Source organism: Montipora foliosa, chromosome 11 (genome assembly GCF_036669935.1).
Source record: "Montipora foliosa isolate CH-2021 chromosome 11, ASM3666993v2, whole genome shotgun sequence".
Taxonomy (NCBI): domain Eukaryota; kingdom Metazoa; phylum Cnidaria; class Anthozoa; order Scleractinia; family Acroporidae; genus Montipora; species Montipora foliosa.
The window spans coordinates 9,751,779-9,774,278 of record NC_090879.1 but is presented as its reverse complement, the minus strand read 5'-3'; the positions used below and the strand labels follow the sequence as shown (position 1 = coordinate 9,774,278).

General features: G+C 39.6%; 3 protein-coding genes across 6 annotated transcripts in view; 1 reads left to right on the top strand and 2 right to left on the bottom strand.

Annotated features, from left to right (window-relative positions):
• LOC137976138 (ADP-ribose pyrophosphatase, mitochondrial-like) overlaps positions 1–14,129 on the bottom strand; it is a 14,273-nt gene extending 144 nt beyond the window's left edge. Inside the window, exons 1-7 of one of the 2 annotated variants that reach the window (XM_068823430.1) lie at positions 14,022–14,129; positions 10,415–10,610; positions 9,412–9,519; positions 7,705–7,791; positions 6,489–6,594; positions 4,670–4,813; positions 1–429 (exon numbers count right to left, since the gene is read on the bottom strand). The exon at positions 1–429 is cut by the window's left edge and continues 144 nt beyond it. In XM_068823430.1, the coding sequence (XP_068679531.1) occupies positions 199–429; positions 4,670–4,813; positions 6,489–6,594; positions 7,705–7,791; positions 9,412–9,519; positions 10,415–10,581 (843 nt within the window). In that variant the 5' untranslated portion in view covers positions 10,582–10,610; positions 14,022–14,129 and the 3' untranslated portion in view covers positions 1–198. Of the gene's footprint in view, positions 430–4,669; positions 4,814–6,488; positions 6,595–7,704; positions 7,792–9,411; positions 9,520–10,414; positions 10,611–13,963 lie in introns of both variants that reach the window. The other variant, XM_068823429.1, reaches the window with a different exon arrangement.
• A 2,151-nt stretch (positions 14,130–16,280) lies between these two features.
• Positions 16,281–19,971, bottom strand: LOC137977530 (uncharacterized). 2 transcript variants are annotated; one of them, XM_068824776.1, is made up of 2 exons: positions 19,309–19,971; positions 16,281–17,404 (listed from the first exon to the last, which is right to left on the bottom strand). In XM_068824776.1, exons 1-2 carry the CDS (start codon positions 19,682–19,684, stop codon positions 16,941–16,943), a joined length of 840 nt encoding a protein of 279 aa, XP_068680877.1. In that variant the 5' UTR covers positions 19,685–19,971; the 3' UTR covers positions 16,281–16,940. The 2 variants fall into 2 exon arrangements, with proteins under 2 accessions (XP_068680877.1, XP_068680878.1); XM_068824777.1 differs by having other exon boundaries at positions 16,791–17,404; positions 19,318–19,835.
• A 17-nt stretch (positions 19,972–19,988) lies between these two features.
• The window catches only part of LOC137977528 (BRCA1-associated protein-like), a 20,283-nt gene continuing 17,771 nt past the window's right edge, over positions 19,989–22,500 (top strand). Inside the window, exons 1-3 of one of the 2 annotated variants that reach the window (XM_068824774.1) lie at positions 19,989–20,198; positions 21,544–21,732; positions 22,283–22,409. In XM_068824774.1, coding sequence (XP_068680875.1) covers positions 20,123–20,198; positions 21,544–21,732; positions 22,283–22,409 — 392 coding nt within the window. In that variant the 5' untranslated portion in view covers positions 19,989–20,122. The remainder of the gene's footprint in view (positions 20,199–21,543; positions 21,733–22,282; positions 22,410–22,500) is intronic. The other variant, XM_068824775.1, reaches the window with a different exon arrangement.

The window sequence follows — 22,500 nt, the reverse complement described above, 5'->3', positions numbered from 1 at the left end:
CTATGTTTGATGGATGGGACAGTCCAACTTCGTATTCGTAGCTTTTTGTGCTCTTTCGTGGAATGGTGATCCAGTAAGTGTTTCAAATTCAGAGCACAAACATTTACACCGCATGAACATGTTAACGTGGAGCTACCGTAGGTCGCCCTGACATCTTCGATAGTCTCTCTGGGATTTGAAACCAGAGCAACACATTGGCTACCAAGAAGCACCAAGCCGTTTGGCAACTTCTTTAATCAAGTCATAATGATTTGCATATAAATGCAGCTTATGAGAGACCTCCATCCACTTTACGTTCTTGGCATCATCACCGGCTTTCAGTGAGAACCTGTCAAATGCTTTTCCACTGTCATCATGATAGTTCACAGCTTGACTTTCCATCCAGGAGTTATCCGTGTTTCTGGGATCGTCTATATAGCCTTGAAACACCTTGAAATATGGATTTAAATAAATCAAATCAGTTGCATTTCTCTTCTGACAAATCTCCTTGATATTCATTGAAGTCCACCTTTTCTCCCCCACCCCCCCCCCCCCCCCGACGAGAGTAGCCTCCCACACAGACGTTCTTAGGGCTTAGTCAAGCGTTCCTCCCCCGCAAAGGTCTGCTGAAACAAACACAAAATAATAATGGCAAGGGTGGTTGTACGGCTGTGAGTACATATATATTTTTGTTTAACTAATATTTCGTCAGGCACGGCCTGACTTCTTCAGGGAGTTAAATGATTTGGCGTTACAATTTGTTGCACTTCAAATAGCCATAGCCAATCAGCGCGCGCGTTCAACGCTATCCACTGTTTTAGTCAATAATTGACAATTCTTGCCTCAACAGCAGCAAACTTCACCTAAACTCTAAGGGCAGCTCACTGCTTGCCGTTAAATTTATTAATTTTGTTAGGTCAGGTTCTAGCCGTGGGCCATCCAGCCAAGCACGACAGGGTTTTCGCAGGCCCAATGTTTACAACAAACTGAGCAAGGTCCTGCTGGAGCTGGCAAACGCACGACGACGCAGAAGCAGGGATCGTCGTTACTAACGACAGAACAGTGTGATTCAGTAGCAGGTAATGATGTTTACTCTCCACTGCATTGCATCACATCCTGTAGAAGGATTAAACTTGCCTGTATTAATGTTAATAGTCTATGTAAACACATTGATGAAATTCGCTATATTTTAATCAATTCTCCTTTGGAAGTGCTAGCCATTAACGAATCTAAGCTTGATGGCACTATTTCTGATACTGAAGTATATATTCCTGGCTATATTATAATCCGCAAGGACCGCAGCCGGTCAGGCGGTGGTGTTGCTCTCTATATCAGGGAAAATCTGTTGTACACAAACAGAATTGACCTTGTGCCCGACACTTTGGAAATAATCTGTGTAGAGATAAATCTTCCTCACAGCAGGTCATTTCTAGTCAGCACTTGGTATAGACCACCGAGCGCGGAGATGCAGCTTTTTGTCGAAGTGGATTTTATTAATGACCTTAATAGGGCCTCGTGGCAAAATGTTGAATGTTTTGACGACCCTAACTCAGCTTGGCAAGCATGGAAGTCTGATTTTAATGCAATTTTAGATCACCATGCCCCTATCAGACATATGCGTGTGAGACAATCATCAGTACCATGGCTCACGTTTGACATAAAGAAAATGATGAAGGAACGAGATTACGATAAAAAACATGCTCTTAAATACGGCTCGCACAACCACTGGATACTTTATCAATCTGCCAGGAATAAGGTAAATTCTATGATGCGCAAAGCGAAATCTGAGTACTTTCGTCTGAAAATCGATGCGTCCAAGGCTACTGACCCTAAGGCGGGCTGGAAATTAATAAATTCACTTACAGGCAAAGGTAATAAATCTTCCCCTGTCAATAATATTCTCGTTAACGATAAAATTGTCTCTGACGATACAGATATTTCCGAGTCATTTAATGATTTCTTTGTAAACATAGGACCAACTTTGGCCGCTGTATCAACGAAAAGGTCCTCCAATAGCGTTAACACATATCTCAGCAACATTTAGAATAGTTTTCCAGCCTTTCGATTCTCTAATATACCAGTGGAAAATGTCGCGCTTACGCTAAAAAACTTAAAGGTGTCGAAAAGCACTGGCCTTGATAAGATTCCTGCCAAGGTCCTTAAAATCGCGTCTAGTATAATTGCTCCATCTTTGACTTTTATATTTAATTTGTCACTTTCCTCTGGAACTTTTATTGATGACTGGAAAAATGCGCGTGTGTGCCCGGTCTATAAAGGCAATGACCGTCGTGATATGGGAAATTATGGACCCATTTCAATCCTGCCAATAATAAGTAAAGTTTTCGAGAAAGAAGTTTTTCAACAGCTTTATCACTATTTGAAAGTTAATTCTGTTCTCTCTAAATTCCAGTCTGGTTTCCGCCCTCTCCACTCGACTGTCTCGGCGTTGATTCAAATGTGCGATGATTGGTCTGATAATATGGATAAGGGAAAATTGACAGGTGTAGTTTTTCTTGATATTCGTAAGGCCTTCGACTCAGTTGATCATTCGATTTTATTAGAGAAAGTTAAGTTTTATGGAGTCGCTGATAGAGAATTGATGTGGTTCAAGTCTTATCTTACTGCCCGACAACAACAATGTTTAATAAATGGTTGCTTATCTTCTCAAAGTAACTTACTCTGTGGAGTTCCCCAAGGCTCTATTCTTGACCCTCTCCTTTTCCTTATCTACATAAATGATTTACCAAATTGTTTAAAATTCACAACCCCCTGTTTATATGCAGACGATACTCAAATCTTTACCTCTAGTTTTGATATTGGCGCACTTGCCAATAATATAAATTCTGATTTAAAAAATCTAAGCGACTGGCTCAATGTTAATAAGCTCCAATTCCACCCTCTAAAAACTAAGTTAATGGTTGTTGGTTCAACATATAATTTGAACACTAAATCTGGAGATTTACCTAATGCAATCTCCATTGATAATAATTTGGTTTCACGCGTAACCTCTAACAAATGTTTGGGAGTTCTACTAGATGAAAAGTTTACATTTGAAACTCATATTGAGTATATATGTAAAAAGGCATGTGCTGGCATAGGTGCTTTGAGAAGAATTAAGCCTTTTGTCCCCCTCTGCACCCTCGTAACTTTATACAGATCACTCATTCATCCTTATTTTGATTACTGCTCACCCCTGTGGGATACATTTGGTAAGCAACTGAAAGATAAATTACAAAAAATTCAAAATCGTGCGGGAAGGGTTATTACAGGCTCTTCATATGATGTTAGGTCCACAGATGTGTTGAACAACCTGAAATGGAAAACCCTTGACGCTTCCATACAAAGGCTACCCTTATGTATAAAATCCTCAATGATTTATCTGCCCCCCAACTGAGTAACTCCTTTGTAAAGCTGAATGATACTAACATAAATTACAATCTTAGGAATATCGAGACTGATCTAGCACTTCCAAGACAGTACACAAATTTTTTGAAGCGCAGCTTTAAGTATAGTGGTGTGATGCTCTGGAATAATCTTTCCTATGAGGCAAAGACCGCAAAATCGCTTTCTGATTTCAAACGCAAACTTGCCCCCTCGCCCTCCATGCCTTCTAATGGATCGCAATGATTCTATGTAATATACTTCTATTTTAAATAAATAAAATAGGGGGGGGGGGGGGGGGGAAGGGGGACGGGAGGAAGAAAGCGTGATGAAGATCTAAGAATGTTTGCGTAATAGGCTTGCTCGCACGGTACCCGTTTTTCTTACTTCATGATTCACACGTGCGTTTCAGTTTGTTATTCAGTGACCTCTTTTAAGGCCATATTCCCCTCTCGCATTTTGGTTCCAATGCATGCCAGTCAGAGGCATGGGTCTATCCTTCATTAAGACAGTGATTAAGAATACTTCGCAATCCAAACAAATCTTTGAATACAGGATCGTTAAGTATGACGTTATCTGTGAAACGGTCTAGCTAATCTTCGGTCAGGCGTTCGGGCGCCAGAGCCCTCTCTAAAGAAAAAAATGCCCAATCCATATTTACCATGGAAAATGCTTTTGAGTTTGGTCAAAGTTCCAACATCTCTTCATAATTTCTTCAACCGGGGTTAACAATTTCCATCTAGCGAGAATGCACCGCCTCGATAGTTTCAGTCCTAGCATTAGTAGCAGTATAGCAGTATAGACTGAACCTATTAGTTTACTGGCCTAACTCCTTCGAGTCTCCAACAGCTCAGTGGCAGAGCATCACCATCACCATCATCGCCGGATCAAAACTCAACCTTTGTAATTTCATCTGCAAATGGTTAAACTTGCAAGTCTTCTTGGATAAGGACCATACTATTGGCGTGCTATGGTACCAAAATGCTATATATTTGCTCTCACAAATATCTTCCATGTTCAAAAGTTCCCTGTGGGATGTTTAAGAACCCACTCACTATTGGAGAAGAGTAGGGGATGGAGACTCCGCTATTGTGCCTGTCCTTTGCGAGTGTATAGGTGGGTGGGTGGGTGGGTGGGTATAGCAGGTCCACATCAGCTGAATAGCTGCCAAAACTTCAACCTGCTCAAACAACTAACAAACATAACAACTGGAAGGTCGTAGATAGACTCAACTCCTGCTAAGGAGCACTCGGTATTCCTAAGTCGCCATTGAAAAAATTTTATCTCTTCATAACATAAATATTGTTACCAAAGTTCCATGATGAAATAGATCCTCAAGGTTCTTGTGAAGTATTTTGTTCTCCTCTGGTGAGAGGTCCATAGAGTTAAGAGCTTCTTCCCCAAATTCTTTCTTTAGTGTGTTTGTAACAGTGTCTCCAGGTTCGACCATACCCTGAAAACGGCAGGTATCCGGAATAAAACATTTGCACAACTTAACCACTGGGGTTAAATTAACGCTATGGTGACAACAATAGTATTATTGTGAGAGTGCGTTGGATATGAGATGATAGATAGCCAACAAGGTGTGTAGGACCAAGGTGGCTATAATCATTTCATATCCAACAAATGCTAGTGGAAAAATAATTGTTTCATTAAAAATGCCCACAAATTATAGATAAATCTTTTGCTAATTTACTTTGTAAAACCAAAAAAACTGATTTTTTTTCTGATATTTGTAGACCATGGTATAATAGCTCATGTACCATGACATTTAAGCCAATGAAAACTCTTCAATTGCATTATCTAATGATCCAAATCAATTGTTTCCAAAGAAATTTGGGTGCTGCATTGGTGGGGAACGAACAATGAAACGAGAAGATAAAGGGTGAATTCTTTTGGGATGATCCGAAAAAGGATCACTCATCCAAGATCACTTGGATCATCATTCATGGTGCATCAAAGGAACCGATAAATCCACACTGGGAAAGGATTCTTCTGTTCCTTTGATGTACCATGATCCAAGTGATCTTGGATGAGTGATCCCTTTTCGGATCATCCCAAAGGAATATTATTATCCTTTCCTACATTTCTAATAATAATTATTGTACTACCAGTATCAATCCAAATCAATTATTTCCAAAGAAATTTGGTGCTGCACGGGTGGGGAACGAACAATGAAACAAGGAGATAAAGGGTGCGTTTTTTTGGGATGATCCGAAAAAGGATCACTCATCCAGGATCACTTGGATCATCAAAGGAACCAATGAATCCATGCTGGGAAGGGATTCTTCTGTTCCATTGATGCACCATGATCCAAGTGATCTTGGATGAGTGATCCCTTTTCGAATCATCCCAAAGGAATGCACCCATAAAAATAATTAATAATTCACGAGCAAAACAGCCAATCAGGTAGTAATAATAATACTTTATTGAAAACACATTTGTTAAAAAAATACAGTGTTTGTAAATAATTGCATTATAAAATATGGACCTTTCAAAATAAAATTAATACCGGTATAAAAAAATACGTAAAAATTCTGCTCACTGATAAAACGTCAGTGATTCTCATTAGAATTCTTTTTATAAAGCATACTAATAAGGCATAGCTTGTTTTTCTTGTGTGCCAATACTCTCCTCTCACAATTTGAACCTTTGTTCAAACTCCAGAGGGACAAGCTTTTTGTGGAATGTTTTTTATCCATTCAATAAATTCACAGGTCATGTTTTATTAAATCTAAGACCACTGGGCTTTGTCTTGTGGTTTAAAACCTGATAAGACACACCTGCTTGTATTAAACATTACTTACCAGTAACCACAGTAAGATGTTGTGAGCTGATGTTCAAAGCGTCAGCTCTGTGTCCAAGCAAATAAGGGAATCGCAGGTTGCAATTTGCCCTAGTTGATGAATTGAGATAATGCTCAAAACGTCAGCTTGCATATCTTTCTCAGGGTGGTTAACGTACCTTAATCAACTCATTAATTATAATAACTGCTAAAACCAAATTTTCCGATCCACATGACACAAAGAAATGCAACAGCAACTGCAAATCAATAATTTCTGATGAAGTCCTTGATCAATACCTCCAAAATATCCATACTTTCTTGGTGTAATATTATTTAAACCTACCCCTGGAAGTGCCCATTCTGAACAATCTCTTCTTTCAATTGCAACAAATTCTAAGACTGGCTTTCCATCCTTGATAACTTTATCCCCAGAAATGTTTCTCTTCCACCTACAGGGACAAAAATTCAGGAGGAATTTAAAAGGATTATTTGCGAATGACCAGTTATTTTACTTGAATTATCCAATATTGACCCCTCAAATGTGGTTTCCATTCCTAAATTAAAACCACCTCTTCAAAATTAGAACTGCAATAAACTAGTAATAGTTTTCACTACATCTGCCCCTGCAAGGTAGTAGTTGCGATACGTTTAAATTATAATATTATTATGCTGAACATGTCGCCCCCGTTTCTAATTTGCATCTGACAAATAATTGTCGCTCACCCCTGTTTCTGATGTGCGTCTGGACAAAATCAATTTCCAAGCCAGGCAACTCGATTTGCATCAGATGGGCTTAAATATTTGATTTTTGAATCGCTAACCTGAACAGCACTTTGTTTCTCTATGCAAGTTTCTACTTTGTGCATGATGGTTGTGTAGAACAATACCAATACCACTTGCGCGCCCGTTTTAAGGAATACCAATACCACCTTGCGCGCCTGGTTGAGCAAATCAAGATTGAATCCCCCTACAATATCTACCAATTTATACATTTACCCTTTTTACGCAGGGACTTCTAGGTTGCCTCTTCTAAATATATCGCAAGTTACTTCTGGTTGTTTAATAATTGAAAGCACCCTCAATCACTACACTACTGCTTTAACTCATTAACTCCCGGGAGTGAGACTTAAAAGACTTTACTCTGTCTAAGCCAGACAATTTTACTCGTCAACTGTGGGCATCCTAGGGCATCTGAGGAGTGAAAGGGTTAACAGTAGTGAATCAAAGTTGTATAGTCTTGTTTTGATGTTTTGTTCATAATTGTAGTCTCCCCCCCCCCTCCCCCCCCCCCCCACCACCTCCCCAGGACCAAAACATCAGGGGAGAAGGCGAATGTACACAGGCTAGGGCTACAACCCCTCCCGCTTTTTTCGTATGATGTTGTGTCCTCCTTAATCTCTCCCACCCCTCTCACACTTTTGTGATCCATACAAAGACCCACCCCCCCCCCCACTTTCAAATTACTTTGTACTCCGCAGCCCCTGACATTGATATCCTATTATAATTACCAGCAGCTGCTCAGTTTGTCTTTAGAGATTGGTTGCAACATTTGAAAGTACCTTGTAACCACTGGATCAGCAGCATGGTTTGGACCCCATCTGCCAAGCAATCCTCGTCCAATCATACCAGTTCTACCCATTGGATTCCTTAAAAAAGGGACATCAATATTATTATCCAATGTAAACATGTCACCAGAAAAACACTTATGTCCAGGTTTGACCCTAATTAGCCCTTTCACTCCTGTGGGGTTCCCCATTGACGAGTAAAATCGTCTGGCATTAGACAGAGTAAAATCTATAAGTCTAAGTGGCCCCTACAGGAGTGAAAGGGCTAGATGCACGCCCAATCTTGAGATCCAACACAAAGTGTCCCTTTAAGTCTAAGCATTGGCTACCTATTTCCAACAATAAGGGAAGGGTAAAGGTTAGTGTTATTCTTAGCTTTGGGTAAAAGCAGCAGTTAATCTTTACTTAAAGAGAAGCATTTGGGGGACACTTTGTGGTGTAAATTGTCTGTATTCTGAGACACGAGTGATGTTGAAGTTGGTGAGAAGAGCAAGGGGACACTTCGTGAGGCTCACTGAAATCTGTGAGCATCTAATTAGGGTCAAACCTGGACATATCTGCAGAAAAACCAGAGAAAACCATTACATGAAGATTGTGGCTGTGCTTTTTTTTATTTATTCACTTATGCTAATCTAACCTTTGATTGCCTGTTGCCATGTAAGTTCAGTAGTAAAGCGTAATTTAGATGTACATAGTATCTTTTGTTATGTACTTGCGCATAAACTCTTTTTAACCCTATGGGTTTTGTTTACTCAACTCCACATTTTTTTGCCAATCCCTGTTCTTGTAAAAAATTATTAGTACATGTATTTGAAAAAATAAACACACTTAAAACTTGGTGCACCCTTTCAGGGAATGCAAATGGTGAAAAGAGATGGTTGACTTTGAGGTGTCATTTTAATTAGCCACTATTAAAAATACCATAATACTCTTTGTTTGCGCTCCAAAGTTTTGCATAAGCATTGTTTCCAGTTTCTCTTGGGACCATAGTAAGTCCAAAGAGAAAACAAAAACAATGCTTATGCAAAATTTTGGAGGGCAAACAAAGAGTATTATGGTATTGTTGATAGTGGTCAATACCTACTTTAACATAGTTCGTTTTAATCATATTGATTTTTTGTTTTAGCGTGCAAACAAGCAATGATGTCTGTGTGAAAGTTCTTTCCACTTTCTGGCAGCTTTAAAAATGGACCGGAGGCTGATCAAATAATTGACAAAGAAAAAAGAAGGTTTTAAAGAAGCCATTTGCGATGAGCAAAGTTTCTGATTGTCAGTGTATGATTGACAGGTTTGATGAGTAGCTATCATACAGTATTCATTGGGCAGGTACAAAAGATGGACCAGATCAACTCGGATCGCTCACATCAGATTGAGCGAAAAATGGTTTTGTAGGCCAAAACTGTTCAACATTTGCCCCGATTTTCACCAAGGCCTCATACCAAGTATCATTTTTTTGACGTCAATCCTACGTGAGGTATCTGTCTTGATCTGGTCCGACTTTTGTACCTGCCTGTATGCACTTGAAAGGTCCCAAATACAGTAACTCATCTAACTTACTGTACAGTAATTCATTTACATGTAATCATCGAAGACCTAACTTATAATATCAATGATTTCTTGTCACTAAAGGAAATAAAAACTTAGGTAAGGTAAAACTTTTTTCTTTTTTCTTGTACCATAATAAAATTTAGCAATATTTACCGAGGAACTCCATGTACCACTTTATATTTGCCGACTAAACTTGTCCTGTCCGTATTGTACACTGTGTCAAGCGTATTAAATTGCAGGGGAATTTTCACAGATCCTTTCCTAGAACAAAAAGGGAAAACATTTTCTTTAAAAGCCCTTCATTTGTTGTCATCATCGGCATGATGATTGAGGTTTCATGCACAATACAAGGAGCAATGGTAGAAGTTGTTTCATCACTGGTTAATTGTCAGATTCAGATACAACAGACTAGGATGGCATGTGCTAAACTAAAGACGATGGATGATATTGGACAATATTGTGAGATTGACCCTATTCCGGAATAAGTTAGAATACATGGAGTGTCCAGGCATGTATTTCTGTTCCGGAATATGGTCAATGGAACGTGCCCTTGATTTCAAATTCTGGACATGCATACACAGGCAAAATACCCGACAAGCGAAGGACTTTCAAGAGGCTTCTGTTTAACACCAGTTGAGAACATTCTATTCCATTCATTCTTTTCTTTTTCACTGCATGAAAATTAGTTAGCAATATGCCACGCAATAGCCCTTTTCACGGTTAGTTTTTCTCATTTGCATTACAATGTAATCTAAGGTGGATGTGAGGCAATTTCTGGTTAAAACTACAAAATAGCCCGAAATTGCCTCACATAATGCTAGATTATATAATTGTAATGCAAATGAGAAAAACTAACCTTGAATTTTTAAATTTCATGTTCATGCAAAGTTGAGTCATAAAATGACACTAGTGTTTCACTTGCAAACTTCGATTGCAGTGTGACAAATATGCCCTTGAAATGGAAAAACACTGTATCGTCTATCATTCATCATCTATTGTCCATGCAAACTAGAATTCATTTAAAGAACCTACATGTATGTTCAAGGAGTAAATGGTGGACTTTCAAACCTTTTTATGAGATATGAGGGCAACCCTGATTGACTAAGGAGAGGGTGGGGTTGTGTACTTAACATCACAAGTCAGTAACACTCTATACCTTATCTCTGGATCAGCCCAGGGAGGAAGACCAAGCACTTTTTCTGATGTATAATCAACAGGCTTGTAAGCTGGAAATGCAGCTTTCCAATCCACAAACTCTGGGGGTACTGGAAATCTCTTCACAGTTGTTCCAGGATACTCCAAAGTACAGGCCTTTGTATGCATGTTTTTTAAACAAATGTTTACAATATTTGCTGAGGAACAGAAACAAGATACAATGTAATTAGCAGTAGATAGTAACTCTTGAACAATCAAACTCTTTTCACTCTGTCAGCTAACAATCACAAGGTGACATCATGAAATGAGCATGTTAACAAATTGCTATCCAATTGAAGCTATGATCCTCGCAGTTATGAACGCAATTTTTGCAATTGCATAAAGAAGCCTGAAAAATCCAGGACTTCAATGGGGTTTGAACCCGTGACCTCGCGATACCGGTGCGACGCTCTAACCAACTGAGCTATGAAGCCACTGATGCTGGGAGCTGGTCATTTGTGGGTTCTAATGTTCCTGTGAGGAATGAATCAACAATGAAATGATATATGAAATGGATCATATATGAACTGCGGTTATGAAATCAAGTGAAGATCATATCCACAGTTCATATATGATCCATTTCATATATCATTTCATCGTTAAATTGCTGTTCTTAGCATAGTGAACTATATTGTTTTCTGCTGTTGGCAGTAAATACAAAGATTTGGAACTAGTATCATGTAGTCACTATCTCAAGAAGAATATCAGACCTTCCAACATCTTCAGCCCCTAAATCTTGAGGTCTCAAAAACTGAGCCCAAAAAATCTTGAGATTTGGGTCCTAAATAGAGAGATCTGCAAAAATGGTTTAAAGCAAAGGAACCTCAGTGCTAACAATGCCTAGCAGTGTTCAAACTGCCATATATAATTGGTGTCTTTTCAGCATTAATTCACACAAATTTTATGTCTTCAGAGGATCATTCCCTTCATTCCGTACCCTGGGTGCCAGAGGATAGTTTTTCTTTCGGAGGAGGCAAATGCTGTGGCGATCGAGGTCATGGCCATGAGGTGTGAAGTGCCAAGAGGAAAGAAGTAAATTAATTAAGTTTTCATTTTTCAGAGATATTTAATTTTCAATGGGCCTCTGGAGCCAGGGAATTGGTTCTGCCATTTTGAACACACGAAACAAAGCCTTCCCAGGTTACTTCGCGCACAAATTGGACATCAGATTGATGTTTTTTTGGCTTGGCCCAGATTCCCAAATACAAGAAACTCAGTGAATACTCCATTTTAAAAATATTTTCTTAGTTTTAGGTCATATCTGATTGAGATTGTATTTAGTTTGGAAAACTGTAAGATTTCGAAGTTAAATCGTGAGACTGTGCGATGAGTCCTGAAATCGTGAGTCTCACAACCAAATGATGATAGTTGGAAGGTCTGGAATATTAGCACTTTTTATGTAACAATGACTACCCAGAGAAAAATAAATCAAGTGTTGTTTGCTTGCTGTACAAGCACAATGTTAATTCATCACCAGGGACCTGGGCAATCTATCAACCCATGGATAGATGCTTTTGTAACAGAGTGGAATATAATATTGACATTCCGTGTTGATAAATAAATAACAAAAATGAAAACTCATTCTATTCTATTTGCATGTGGCTTTCGGAAAATCAGCCAAAAAAAAAAAAAAAAAAATCAGTCTGTCCCAACTGCACAAAACACAAAAAACCCCATCTTACCCACAGAGATAAACAACTACAAAAATTAAATGCAACAAAGTATGCACCACAGCCCCCATCTCCAATAACACACACAAAATGCATTACTTGATTTCCTTGTTTATGTTTAGACTTGCACCAAGTGGACCTTTTTAAATCAGTAATATAGGGCTAAGGTTTGTCTTTTTATCAGTAATATGGGATAAACGTTGGTCAGTAACCCTTAGGTGAGCAGTCACAAAGCTTTAACCCTTTCAGCCCCGATAGTGCCAAATGGCACTTACAGATTTTACTCTGTCTAACGCCAGACGATTTTACTCGTCAATGGCCCGGAACCCCTCGGGGCTTAAAGGGTTAAGCTAACAGCGTCAAAAAACTATGTCCCCGTCTAACCCTTTCAGCCCCGATAGTGCCAAATGGCACTTACAGATTTTACTCTGTCTAACGCCAGACGATTTTACTCGTCAATGGGGAACCCCTCGGGGCTTAAAGGGTTAATGAGAATTGCAAAGCGACCGAGCGAGCAATGTAGTTGCGAGAGAGAAAACAAAGCCAAACGACTACAAAGGACTTTGCGAAAGTCTAGTTCCCAACAAAGGCCTACAGCTGTACTGGTAAGTATTATTTACCTCCTTGTCTGCAATGAAATCTGCACATAGTCTGTTTTTAAGTCCTTAAAACTACTCCTTTGAATCCTGAGAGCAAGACTTATAGATTTTACTATCTAATGTCAGACGATTTTAGCCATTGATGGGAGGCACTTTAGATGTCAATGGGATAAAGGGAACACAGTTTTTTCCTGGACCCTGACCTTGTTAAGTTCATACATAATGGATGAAAAAAAGATTCCGCAAAAGATTGTCACTTCATATCCAACTCTGGCTCATGGAATAATTGTTACATAGCATTATCACTAAATTCAGTGAAAGCTAACTTGTTTACAGCTGTAAAAGCAAAAACGTAAACTATGAAAAGACAGAACAGCTCAAATCAAAGTTGTGCTTTATCCGAGTCAATCTATTTACCCCCTGCCAGCTCCAATGAACCTTTTGATTTATATATCATTGTATCATACACAGACCTTTTCTGGCCCTGTTCCTCCCACTGCAAAAAGCTGCACCGTTATCCGTTACTCACAAAATTACCAACAGGTATTCTATATTAAGCAGCTTTGCTCTTTAACACTTAATGCCGGAACTCGTTCAGAAACACATGATTTCAAAACTATAAATATGTACTGATAGATCCTGATAAGTAAATGTTGGGACTAAAAAATATGGAAAACGAAGATGTAACTGAGTAAGTAAATGGTTAAATTGTCTTATTTTGAGAGTGCAGAAGTTAAATTATTCATTTTCGAGAGAAAAGCAAAACTGAAAGTGCTTGTCTTTACATTAACTATGTTCTTTCAACATTGCGTCAATTTCTAATGTTTTTCGTTAAAAATTACGCATAATACAAGCCTCACCAAAATATTCCGTATATCCGTATTATAAATAAAATAAATGAAATCCAAAAGAAGTTGACGTAAACATTTAAGGCTTAAGTTTATACAAATCCACTCGGTTAGAAAAAACCGGCGACCATATGGATTATTTATGTATGAGGTAGTTCAATAAATTTCAAACTTAAGCATATTTTGGGTTAAGTTGAAAATGGGAAAACTGATTCGAACACCGCAGAAATGTAGGTCTAAAATTATAGCTTTTCCTCACTTTTACATATGGGCATGTGAAATTTTACTCACACTCTGGTGACAACAAACTTGCAACACACCCAAATTAAGAAAAAATTTTAGCTCACAACAAACACATAAGAATCCGAAAGAGGACACCGTTTCATGTACTTACGATATTGGTTTGTTAGAAGAGACAGGCCAGCCACTAGATTGATAACACTTACAGATACCTTTAGAATTTCACGCATAGATCCTCAGTGATGAACCTTTGCAGTGGTCACGTCCTCGCTCCTCCGTGCGTGGAATATGACGCGCGGACAACACGTGGGGGATTGGAGCGAGCTCCACGCACGGTTACAAGTCACACGGCGGCAACACGGCGTAGGGAGCTTAAGCACGCGCGTTTTTGAGACGCGGACGGCAACCGGAAGAGAAGATTTTGCGTGCCAGGACAGTGGTGCCTCCCAGATCTTTGTATTAATCATCTCTAACGGAGAAAAGATACTTATCGTTGTAAATGTGGTTGTGCGAAAGCAAGTTAAAAGGGAAAATAACTCACTTCCGCTTGCCGTCCGCGTCTCAAAAACGTGCGTGCTTACCACGCCAAGCCTCACACCCATGGTTTCCACTGCGAGGCTTGGCGTGGTCAAACAAAGCTTTTTTGGTCTCCCGGGACAATATGGTCGCCGTGTGACAAGGGCGAATTGTGGCCCCTGGTATCAATCAGTTAACAATTGGGCCCAAGTTAGTTTTTGATGATTGTATGCGATAATTAAATGTGGCAAATTTATAACAGCGTCACGGTAAGAAACAAAATTTAACCCTTTCACCGCCAAAAATGAAAATGGACACTTACAGATTTTACTCTGTCTAACGCCAGACGATTTTACTCGTCAATGGGGAAGCCCTCGGCAGTGAAAGGGCTAAGGTGATTTTAATAAAAATGAGCGCTCTTGACATTAATTTTCTAGCCAGACCATTCCACCTTCCATGCCATTCCTTACTTTTTTCCGGGATATGGTAATATGGTATCATTTGCGGTACAGTTTGGGGATCGTTTGCGGTTCTGGGATCATTGGCGGACCTGTACAGTTCGCTCCACTTTTCTATTTCTTTTCTCCATTTTTTTAAAAGGTTTTTTTCTCGTTTTTTTTTTTTGAATTTTAAGTGACACACTCGTGACATACGCAGCTAATCTAGTCCTAGATTAAGTATTTTTTTCCTCATTTGTTCGAAGTCTCGTCCAAATGGCATCGCTTGTTTAGGAAAGGGAAAATTGCCTCGCCTCCCATCAGTGTGGCCCAGGTTCGATTCCCAGATCTGGGAGCTTTTTCTCTGGGTACTCCGGTTTTCCCCTCTCCTCAAAAACCAATATGATTTGATATGTATTAATTTGATTTGATTACATTTGTGCACGACCCACACAAGCTGTTCAGCTTTAAACATTATCGTGTGAAAATAACTTTCCTAAAGTTCCTAAGTAGGATGCCAAGGCAGACCACTTTCACATGTTTCATGGTAGTCAGATATGCTAATTAGCCACCTGCCTGTCACGAAGCTCTTGGGTTGATATTGCACAGTCAGTGCTCCCGTACACTCGTCAGGCCAAAGAACGTAAAAAGAAAGGGACGTCTGCTAGCAATGAATGGACATACCGCGTGCACATGCATGTCTCTTTTTATTTTCGCGCAAACCAACACACACACACCCGGGACACACACACCACTTCCCTTCTTTTGAGACTGAATTTGCAGAAAAAAGTATCGCTCAAATAATCTTAGTCTGTTTAGGAGCTACAGTAGCAACGTAAGCCTCCTTTGAAAGTGATTTTGTCACTAAAGCGCGATAGAAAAACGATGAACGCGAGAATATTCCACTTCTGCCTCCATTTCCGGTTCCGCCGTAAGGAAATGTAACTAAAATTGCTTATTATTGAATGTGAGCACCGCACATACAAATAAGAGTGATTCTTGAAAACGCTTAAGTCGGTATAAATGCGGTAAGAACTGCATTGTTACTGAAGTTATATAATGCCTTCAATTTATTTGGTTTTTGTTACAGAAATTTTCGCTTCGTGTGTTGTGGCATTTATGCGCGCGTGACCTAAAGGTAAAGGTCAAGTTTTTGAAGAAGTGACTGGCTAGAGAAATGTCCTTAGCGCTTTTACCACGTCCCTTGTGACTCTCAGTTGGCTTCAGGAATATCAGTGACATTTGCAACCAACGTTCACATTTTACACAAACAGCACCACGCGCCTTGTGTTTGCACAAACATGACCAGATCTTTCTTGCCCAAGGGACAGAAGACAGGAAGGGAGACTTTGGGAATAAGATTAGTGTCATTTCTTTTCATCTTGTCTCATTAAAATACCAATTCGCTTGTTAGAGGCATCTTGCTATCAAAAGTTACAAGAACCTGTTCACACAAGCTACCTTCCTAATTTCAAGCCTATATGGCAGAATTAAAATTATCTGTGTGAGCTTAAAGTGTACTTTAATTAAATTTATTGAAACACAACAAATTCATCTGTCGTAACAGCAGATCCAAAACTTCATTTTAGAGATGCCTGCAGGCAAAGAGTAAAGATCATGCCAGCAAGGGCCCTTGGAAAGGTCCCCTACTCCTTGGGGAGGGTCAGTTATTGCTGAACCTTTGACAAAATTTGGAGGATTGGTATCCCTTAGTGTGTTACAACTGAAAATGACTTCTGGTAGCACCACATCCATATTTATGCAAATACATTAATTTTTTCCCGTTAACATTTCAAGTGCCAGTAAGTGTTTTAGAATTGGTGCCAATTAGAGCGGTTTTCAAATGGGTGTCGTAAAACCAAAACCAAAACCAAAGTAATTACTTTGGCCAATCAAAAAGGAGGGAGACAATCCAGTTTATAACCAACCAAAACTCTAAGTAATTAAATGTAGCCGACACAAGGACGGGAAAATGTTTCACTTCTGATTGGTTGAAAAAGTGGCGTGAGAACTTTGAAAGTGTTTCAAAGTAAATGTAGATGCAAAACCAAAGTAATTTGCTAATCACTTTCGACACTCAATTGAAAATCGCTCTACTTTGGACCAAAACCAAGGCAGAAATAAACTGTTGTAGCCCCTTGGATCAGGATGCGGGGTGAAAACCGTGTGGCCTGCTCTTCAAGATCTGTCAAATGTCACATTTTCAGGCAGAGTATCATTAATGGCACTTATCTTTAATACTAAAACATCTAATTTCTCTTCTATTCCATGAAGTCTCTGTTCTAACAGTTCACTCAACTTCAACATGTCTTTAGTATTGTTTGTAATGGCAATTTCCTTCCTCCATTTTCTGAATCCTGTCAGAGTAAAAGCGATTAAGACAGTAATTGCAGCAGGTATTGGTTTGCTTGAGATAAGAGAGCCTAACCAAAGAGAAGTTCCAATGCCAAATGCCAGTCTTCGTATGCACCAGACAGGACCCAAAAATGCATGCAAGAGGAATGTGCTGGACATCAGAAGGAAAAATTTATTGTAGGACAGTCTGGAAATGCAAACTAGGGCCAAGATGATCCAAAAGAGAAATAAAATTAGAGATAAAAGTTTGTTACTTGTTGTTCCCCCATGATCTGGTAAAGCAGCTCCTGTAAGATCAAAGGGAAAAAGAAGCCATTAATGGTACAAAAGATGATTAAAGGTTGCAGCTTTTTTAAAAACTTTTTTACAATGCCTGTTTATCATGGTAACAAGGGTCCAATTTGAATACCATAGTCTTATCTTTTTTTCCAGTGCAATCAATGGAGCCAAGGATTGAAGGCACTTGTTCCTGCATGAAATTAGGTCCCTTACACACAAAAAGGAGAAGGGTAATTCTACTACTTCTTTTTTGCAACCCCCTCCCACTCCCTCAAAGGATGAAAAGAAAATTACTATCAAATAAGCTAATGAAATTACAACCCTCAGACAATTTTCTCAAGGCTAGATTCTAGAATAACCGGCCACTAAAATCTGGAACTAAAAACCCTGCTCCCGTAGTCGCCTATACGCAAAAGAACAAAAGCCCTCAGTAACACTCGTTCTAATAGAGTTGCACAAGAACAAACACAACGCAAAAGAACACATTAATACTTGATTATTACCTACTCATTCTAAAAGAGTCGGGCCTGGATGAAGACAGGGACTGCGGGAGCACTAGTTATACAATTGCTGAATTTCACTTAGTTCATGACTGCGGGACTTCGGGAGCACTGGCTACACACCCAGTGCGGGCCTGCGAGAACAACAGTTACACACTCCACGAAATCCACTTAGCTTTCGACTACAGGAGTGCAGGACTGGGGGAGGCAATAGTTATATACTCGCGGAATACCACTTAGTTCATGTCTGTGGGAGCACTGGCCATACACCCACTGAATTCCTTTTAGATTTCGACTACAGCAGTGTGGGACCAACAGATTTATGCTGTGAAAAGATGGCTGGGTATTCTAGAATCGCTCCAATCTCAAAAGTACTAACAACATACAGAAGCCCACGAGTAAGAGTGAGCAACTCCCATACTAATGTCACTTACAGACCAATCTATTTTTGGACTACCTTTGCCGCAAAACAACAAAGGCAGTTCCAGTTCGGTGACGCTATGACGTCAAGTTAGTTTCCTGTGATTGGTCATCGGGCTCCTGCGGGAGTCTCTTTCGCGGGAAATGCAATCTAAAAATAAATTGGTCTGTGAAAACGAATATGTGGGAGTTGCTCGCTCCTACTCATGGGCTCCTGCAACATACCAATTCTTTCGATTTTATTTTTAGGTACTTGTTATTTGTTATTTATTTGTTTCAGCAGGTTGAAGTTTTGGCAACTATTCAGCTGATGTGGACCTGCTATATCCACCCACCCATATACTCACAGAGGACAGCCACAACACCAGGAACTTCATCCCCTACGCTTCTCGAATAGTGTGTGGGTTCTTAACGTCCCACAGGGAACTAATGAACATAGAAGTTATTTGTGAGACGGGGCCTACGGTTTATAGTCCTTATCTGAGAAGACTTGAAAGTCTAACCATTTGTGGATGTAATTACAAAGGCAGCACTTTCTCCTCAGTTATTTAAAGACCCTGAGTGTTGGTCCGGCTGGAGTTGAACTCACGACCTCCTGCCCGGGCCTCCCACATGGCAGCCCAACTGACGGCGGGTCTAATTTGCAGGTCGCAGGTCGCAGGTTGCGGGTTGCAGGTCATTGTTTCACTAATACAGAAAGTATCCTAAACATTCATAAAAGCTAACCTTAGGCCTAAGGTTAGCTTTTATGAATGTTTAGGATACTTTCTGTATTCTGAAACAATGACCTGCAACCTGCGACCTATGGCCTACAAATTAGACCCGCTGCCCAACTGAGCCACCCATGCACGGTAGTGGATGCAAAACCGGCTAGGATTCCTGTCATCCTTTGGTGGGGTTGCAGATAGGAGTTTTCTGCATGAGTGTATCTCTAATGTTAAAAATGTGGTAATCTTATTACAAGGCAATATTAAATGGCCATAGAGACTAACCATCAATACCGAGGGCTTGTTGTAAAATTTCGTCTGTGTAACTCATTCCATTGTTGTGCAGTAAAAGCAAACCATCCGTGACAACGTTGAACAAATTCTTGAAGGCTGGTTGTATTAAGGCACAAACTCTCTCAAACAGGGTAATCAGCATTGTTATTCCTCGTTGCAGGTCTTCAAACAACCTCTCTGTGCAGTACTTGTGCATTCTTAGGATAATTTCCTCAACGCTGTCGGTAACTGAAGGCATCCAAGAACGAAGGATGTTGCACAGTTGAGCAAAGACATTGTTTACGTTCGGGGACAAAGTTGCTAAGTTGAAGGCCGCAAAAATAATGATGAACGAAAACGCAATTTTCGAAAGAGCCATTGACGACATCAAAGGATAAGCTTTAGGTGCCTTGAAATAAACAACTTGAACTATTAACTTTCATGATTAACGAAAATGACCTATTTAGAGCTCTTTGACATTTTTCCGTAACAATAAATAATGTTCTTGTCCTGTGCTGAAGCCTTGACTGAAGTAAACATGTAAAATATTGTTATGTTTCTGGCACAATTTCAGGGTTGGTGACATCGTTACCTCCCTGAAGCAGGTGCCATTGGAAAACATTCCTTTCAACGTCTCCATCATCTGAAAGACATTTTGTGATTCTTACATGATGTAATGATTTTCCCGCTGCCCCAGTTCAAGGGTGTTATATCGACTGGACGACTGGATCGACTGAGAAACCGACAGGAACCGACAGGAGACGACTGTTTACTGAAAATGTTGATTTTTATGGGATTGTGATTTTACCTCGAAATAAAGAATCAAATGTCCATTTCTCTCGTCATTCTCAGATTTGAGGTCCCTGATGAACTGCCTGTTCCTCAAGGATTCGATTATTGTGGTAGGTCGATGTCTCGTGTTTCATTACTATAACCAATAAAAATTATGATTTCCTTCTTGTTTAAGGTGGTTCAAACCAGTTTCAACAGTTGAAAGAAACGTTCTTATTAGAAGGATTGACACTACAACACCTAATCACTTAACAGCAATGTTATGGAACCATGTCAAACACCAATTATTGCTGAAACAGATTCGGCCATTTTTGGGATGCAAAAAGTTACCGTGGCAACAGGAAAGTCCAGCAAAAACACCCCATATGTTGGCCTTAGCTGCTCTTATCTCAAAAACGAAGTCGGTGACCCCCATTTTTTATTTCTGAAATGTAATCAGCGTGCCAGAATGAAACTTTCTGCAAAGTTTAAAACAATTGTGTAGGGTGGATGCAGAGCCACCTTACATAATGGAAAAGTTAAGGTAGCTCTGAATCTGCTCCACAGAATTTTTTTAAACATTGCAGAGAGTTTCATCCTGGCCTGCTAATCACTTTTGTCCAATAAAAAATTGGGATCACCTAGTTCGTTTGTCAGATACGAGCAACTAAAGCCAAAATATAAGGTGTTTTTGCAAGGCTTTCCTGTTGCCGTGGTAACTTGTTACGTTACAAAAATGACTGGATCTTGTTCAACAATAATTGATGTGTTACATGGTACCATAACATTGCGGTTACGTGATAAACTGTTGAAGTGGCAATCCTTCTAATAACAAGTTCTCCTGAAAGTGTTGTAACTGCTTTGAGCCACCTTAAATCCCACTTCCGTTTTTACACCTTGTACTTAATGAATACTGCAACAAACAGAATCATTATTATCGCTGTCGTTTTGAGTGGTTGTCTTGGAATTACTGGAGTGGCTACTCAATATACACATGCTAGACTGCCGGCTATATGTTATTGTCCTAATGTTATTGCTCAAATGGATTGCCAAGACAGTTCCCTGCAGTTTTCATTTTACATGAGGTTGTACATGTATACCTTCCCATGAGTGCTGATTTACAAACTACAAATTATCTCAGGGACGTCCGCAAATTAGTGTTTTCCAAAGCTGGTCCTTTTTACCTTGGAGAGCTGCTTTCCACAAGTGCCAAGCAATCAATATCCAGTGAGAGATATATTTTTATGTCAACAAATATGGCATTAACCCATTGACCCCTGGAAGTGAGACTTGATAGAGTTACATGTAACTCTTTGTAACGCCAGACGATTTTACTCATCAATGAGGCGCAATTCTGGAGTCAATTGGTTAATGAGGTAACTTGTAAGCCACTTTCACATGAAGGGCATGGGTATCTGGCCCGATGTTTGATACTTTTGGCTTGCATGTTGACTAGAAGTTATGTTTATGTTTCAGCCCCTGGCTTTAAGACCTCAGACAAAATCATGTCTGAATCAGGTGCTGCAAAAGATCCAGAAGATGGCACATCTGGAGATAAAAATATGGTCACCAGTGATATTTCCGAGGAGAAGATGAAAGTTCATCGAGGAGAAAGATATCTACATGATATTCAGGTGGAGACAATCCAAGGAAAATCAAGTAGTGGTAATAATAATGATAATAATAATAATAATAATAATAATAATAATCATCATCATCATCACTTAATTCAAGTCTCAAGGTTATTTAGCCAAGCACGAGGGTTCTTAATTGATTGGGGAGACTGCAAATCAACTGAAATCAGAACAAATGACGTCAAATATTGGTTTTTGAGGAGAGGCAAAAACCTGAGTACCTGGGGAAAACCTTTTGGAGCAGAGTAGAGAACCAACAAACTCAACCCACATATGGCGTTGAATCCGGGAATCCATCCCAGGCCACATTGATGGAAGGCGAGTGCTCTCACTACTGCGCCAGCTCTTCTCCTCAAGATGAAGCTGTGGAGCTGTTCGGGTCTCTGTTTATTAGATGCTGATTGATTGGGTCAGTTTTCTTTCTACGACAAGAGCTACAATGTAGGTTCCTTAATTTTACACTAATAATTAAGTTGCATGTAACCAAAACCGATAGGTTGTCATTGTTAGTCTACACAGTCATTTTCCCTCTCTTCTCGATAATCCTGAAAAATATTTTTGGGTTCTACATTTCAAACTAGAGAAGGAAGCTATTTTGAAAGAAGAGAAAGAAGAGAAGCATACTGATCAACAAGGCAAGATAGCATTCTTTTGTGGAAACCCTATGGTTGAGGTAATCAAGGGTATTATACACATCTATAAGAACAAGTGAGTGCATAATTACATGAAAAAGCTAACGCCCCTGTAGACTTGATTGGCCAGCTGTTTTGTGTGCCTTTGTTCCTATGGGCAAATCACG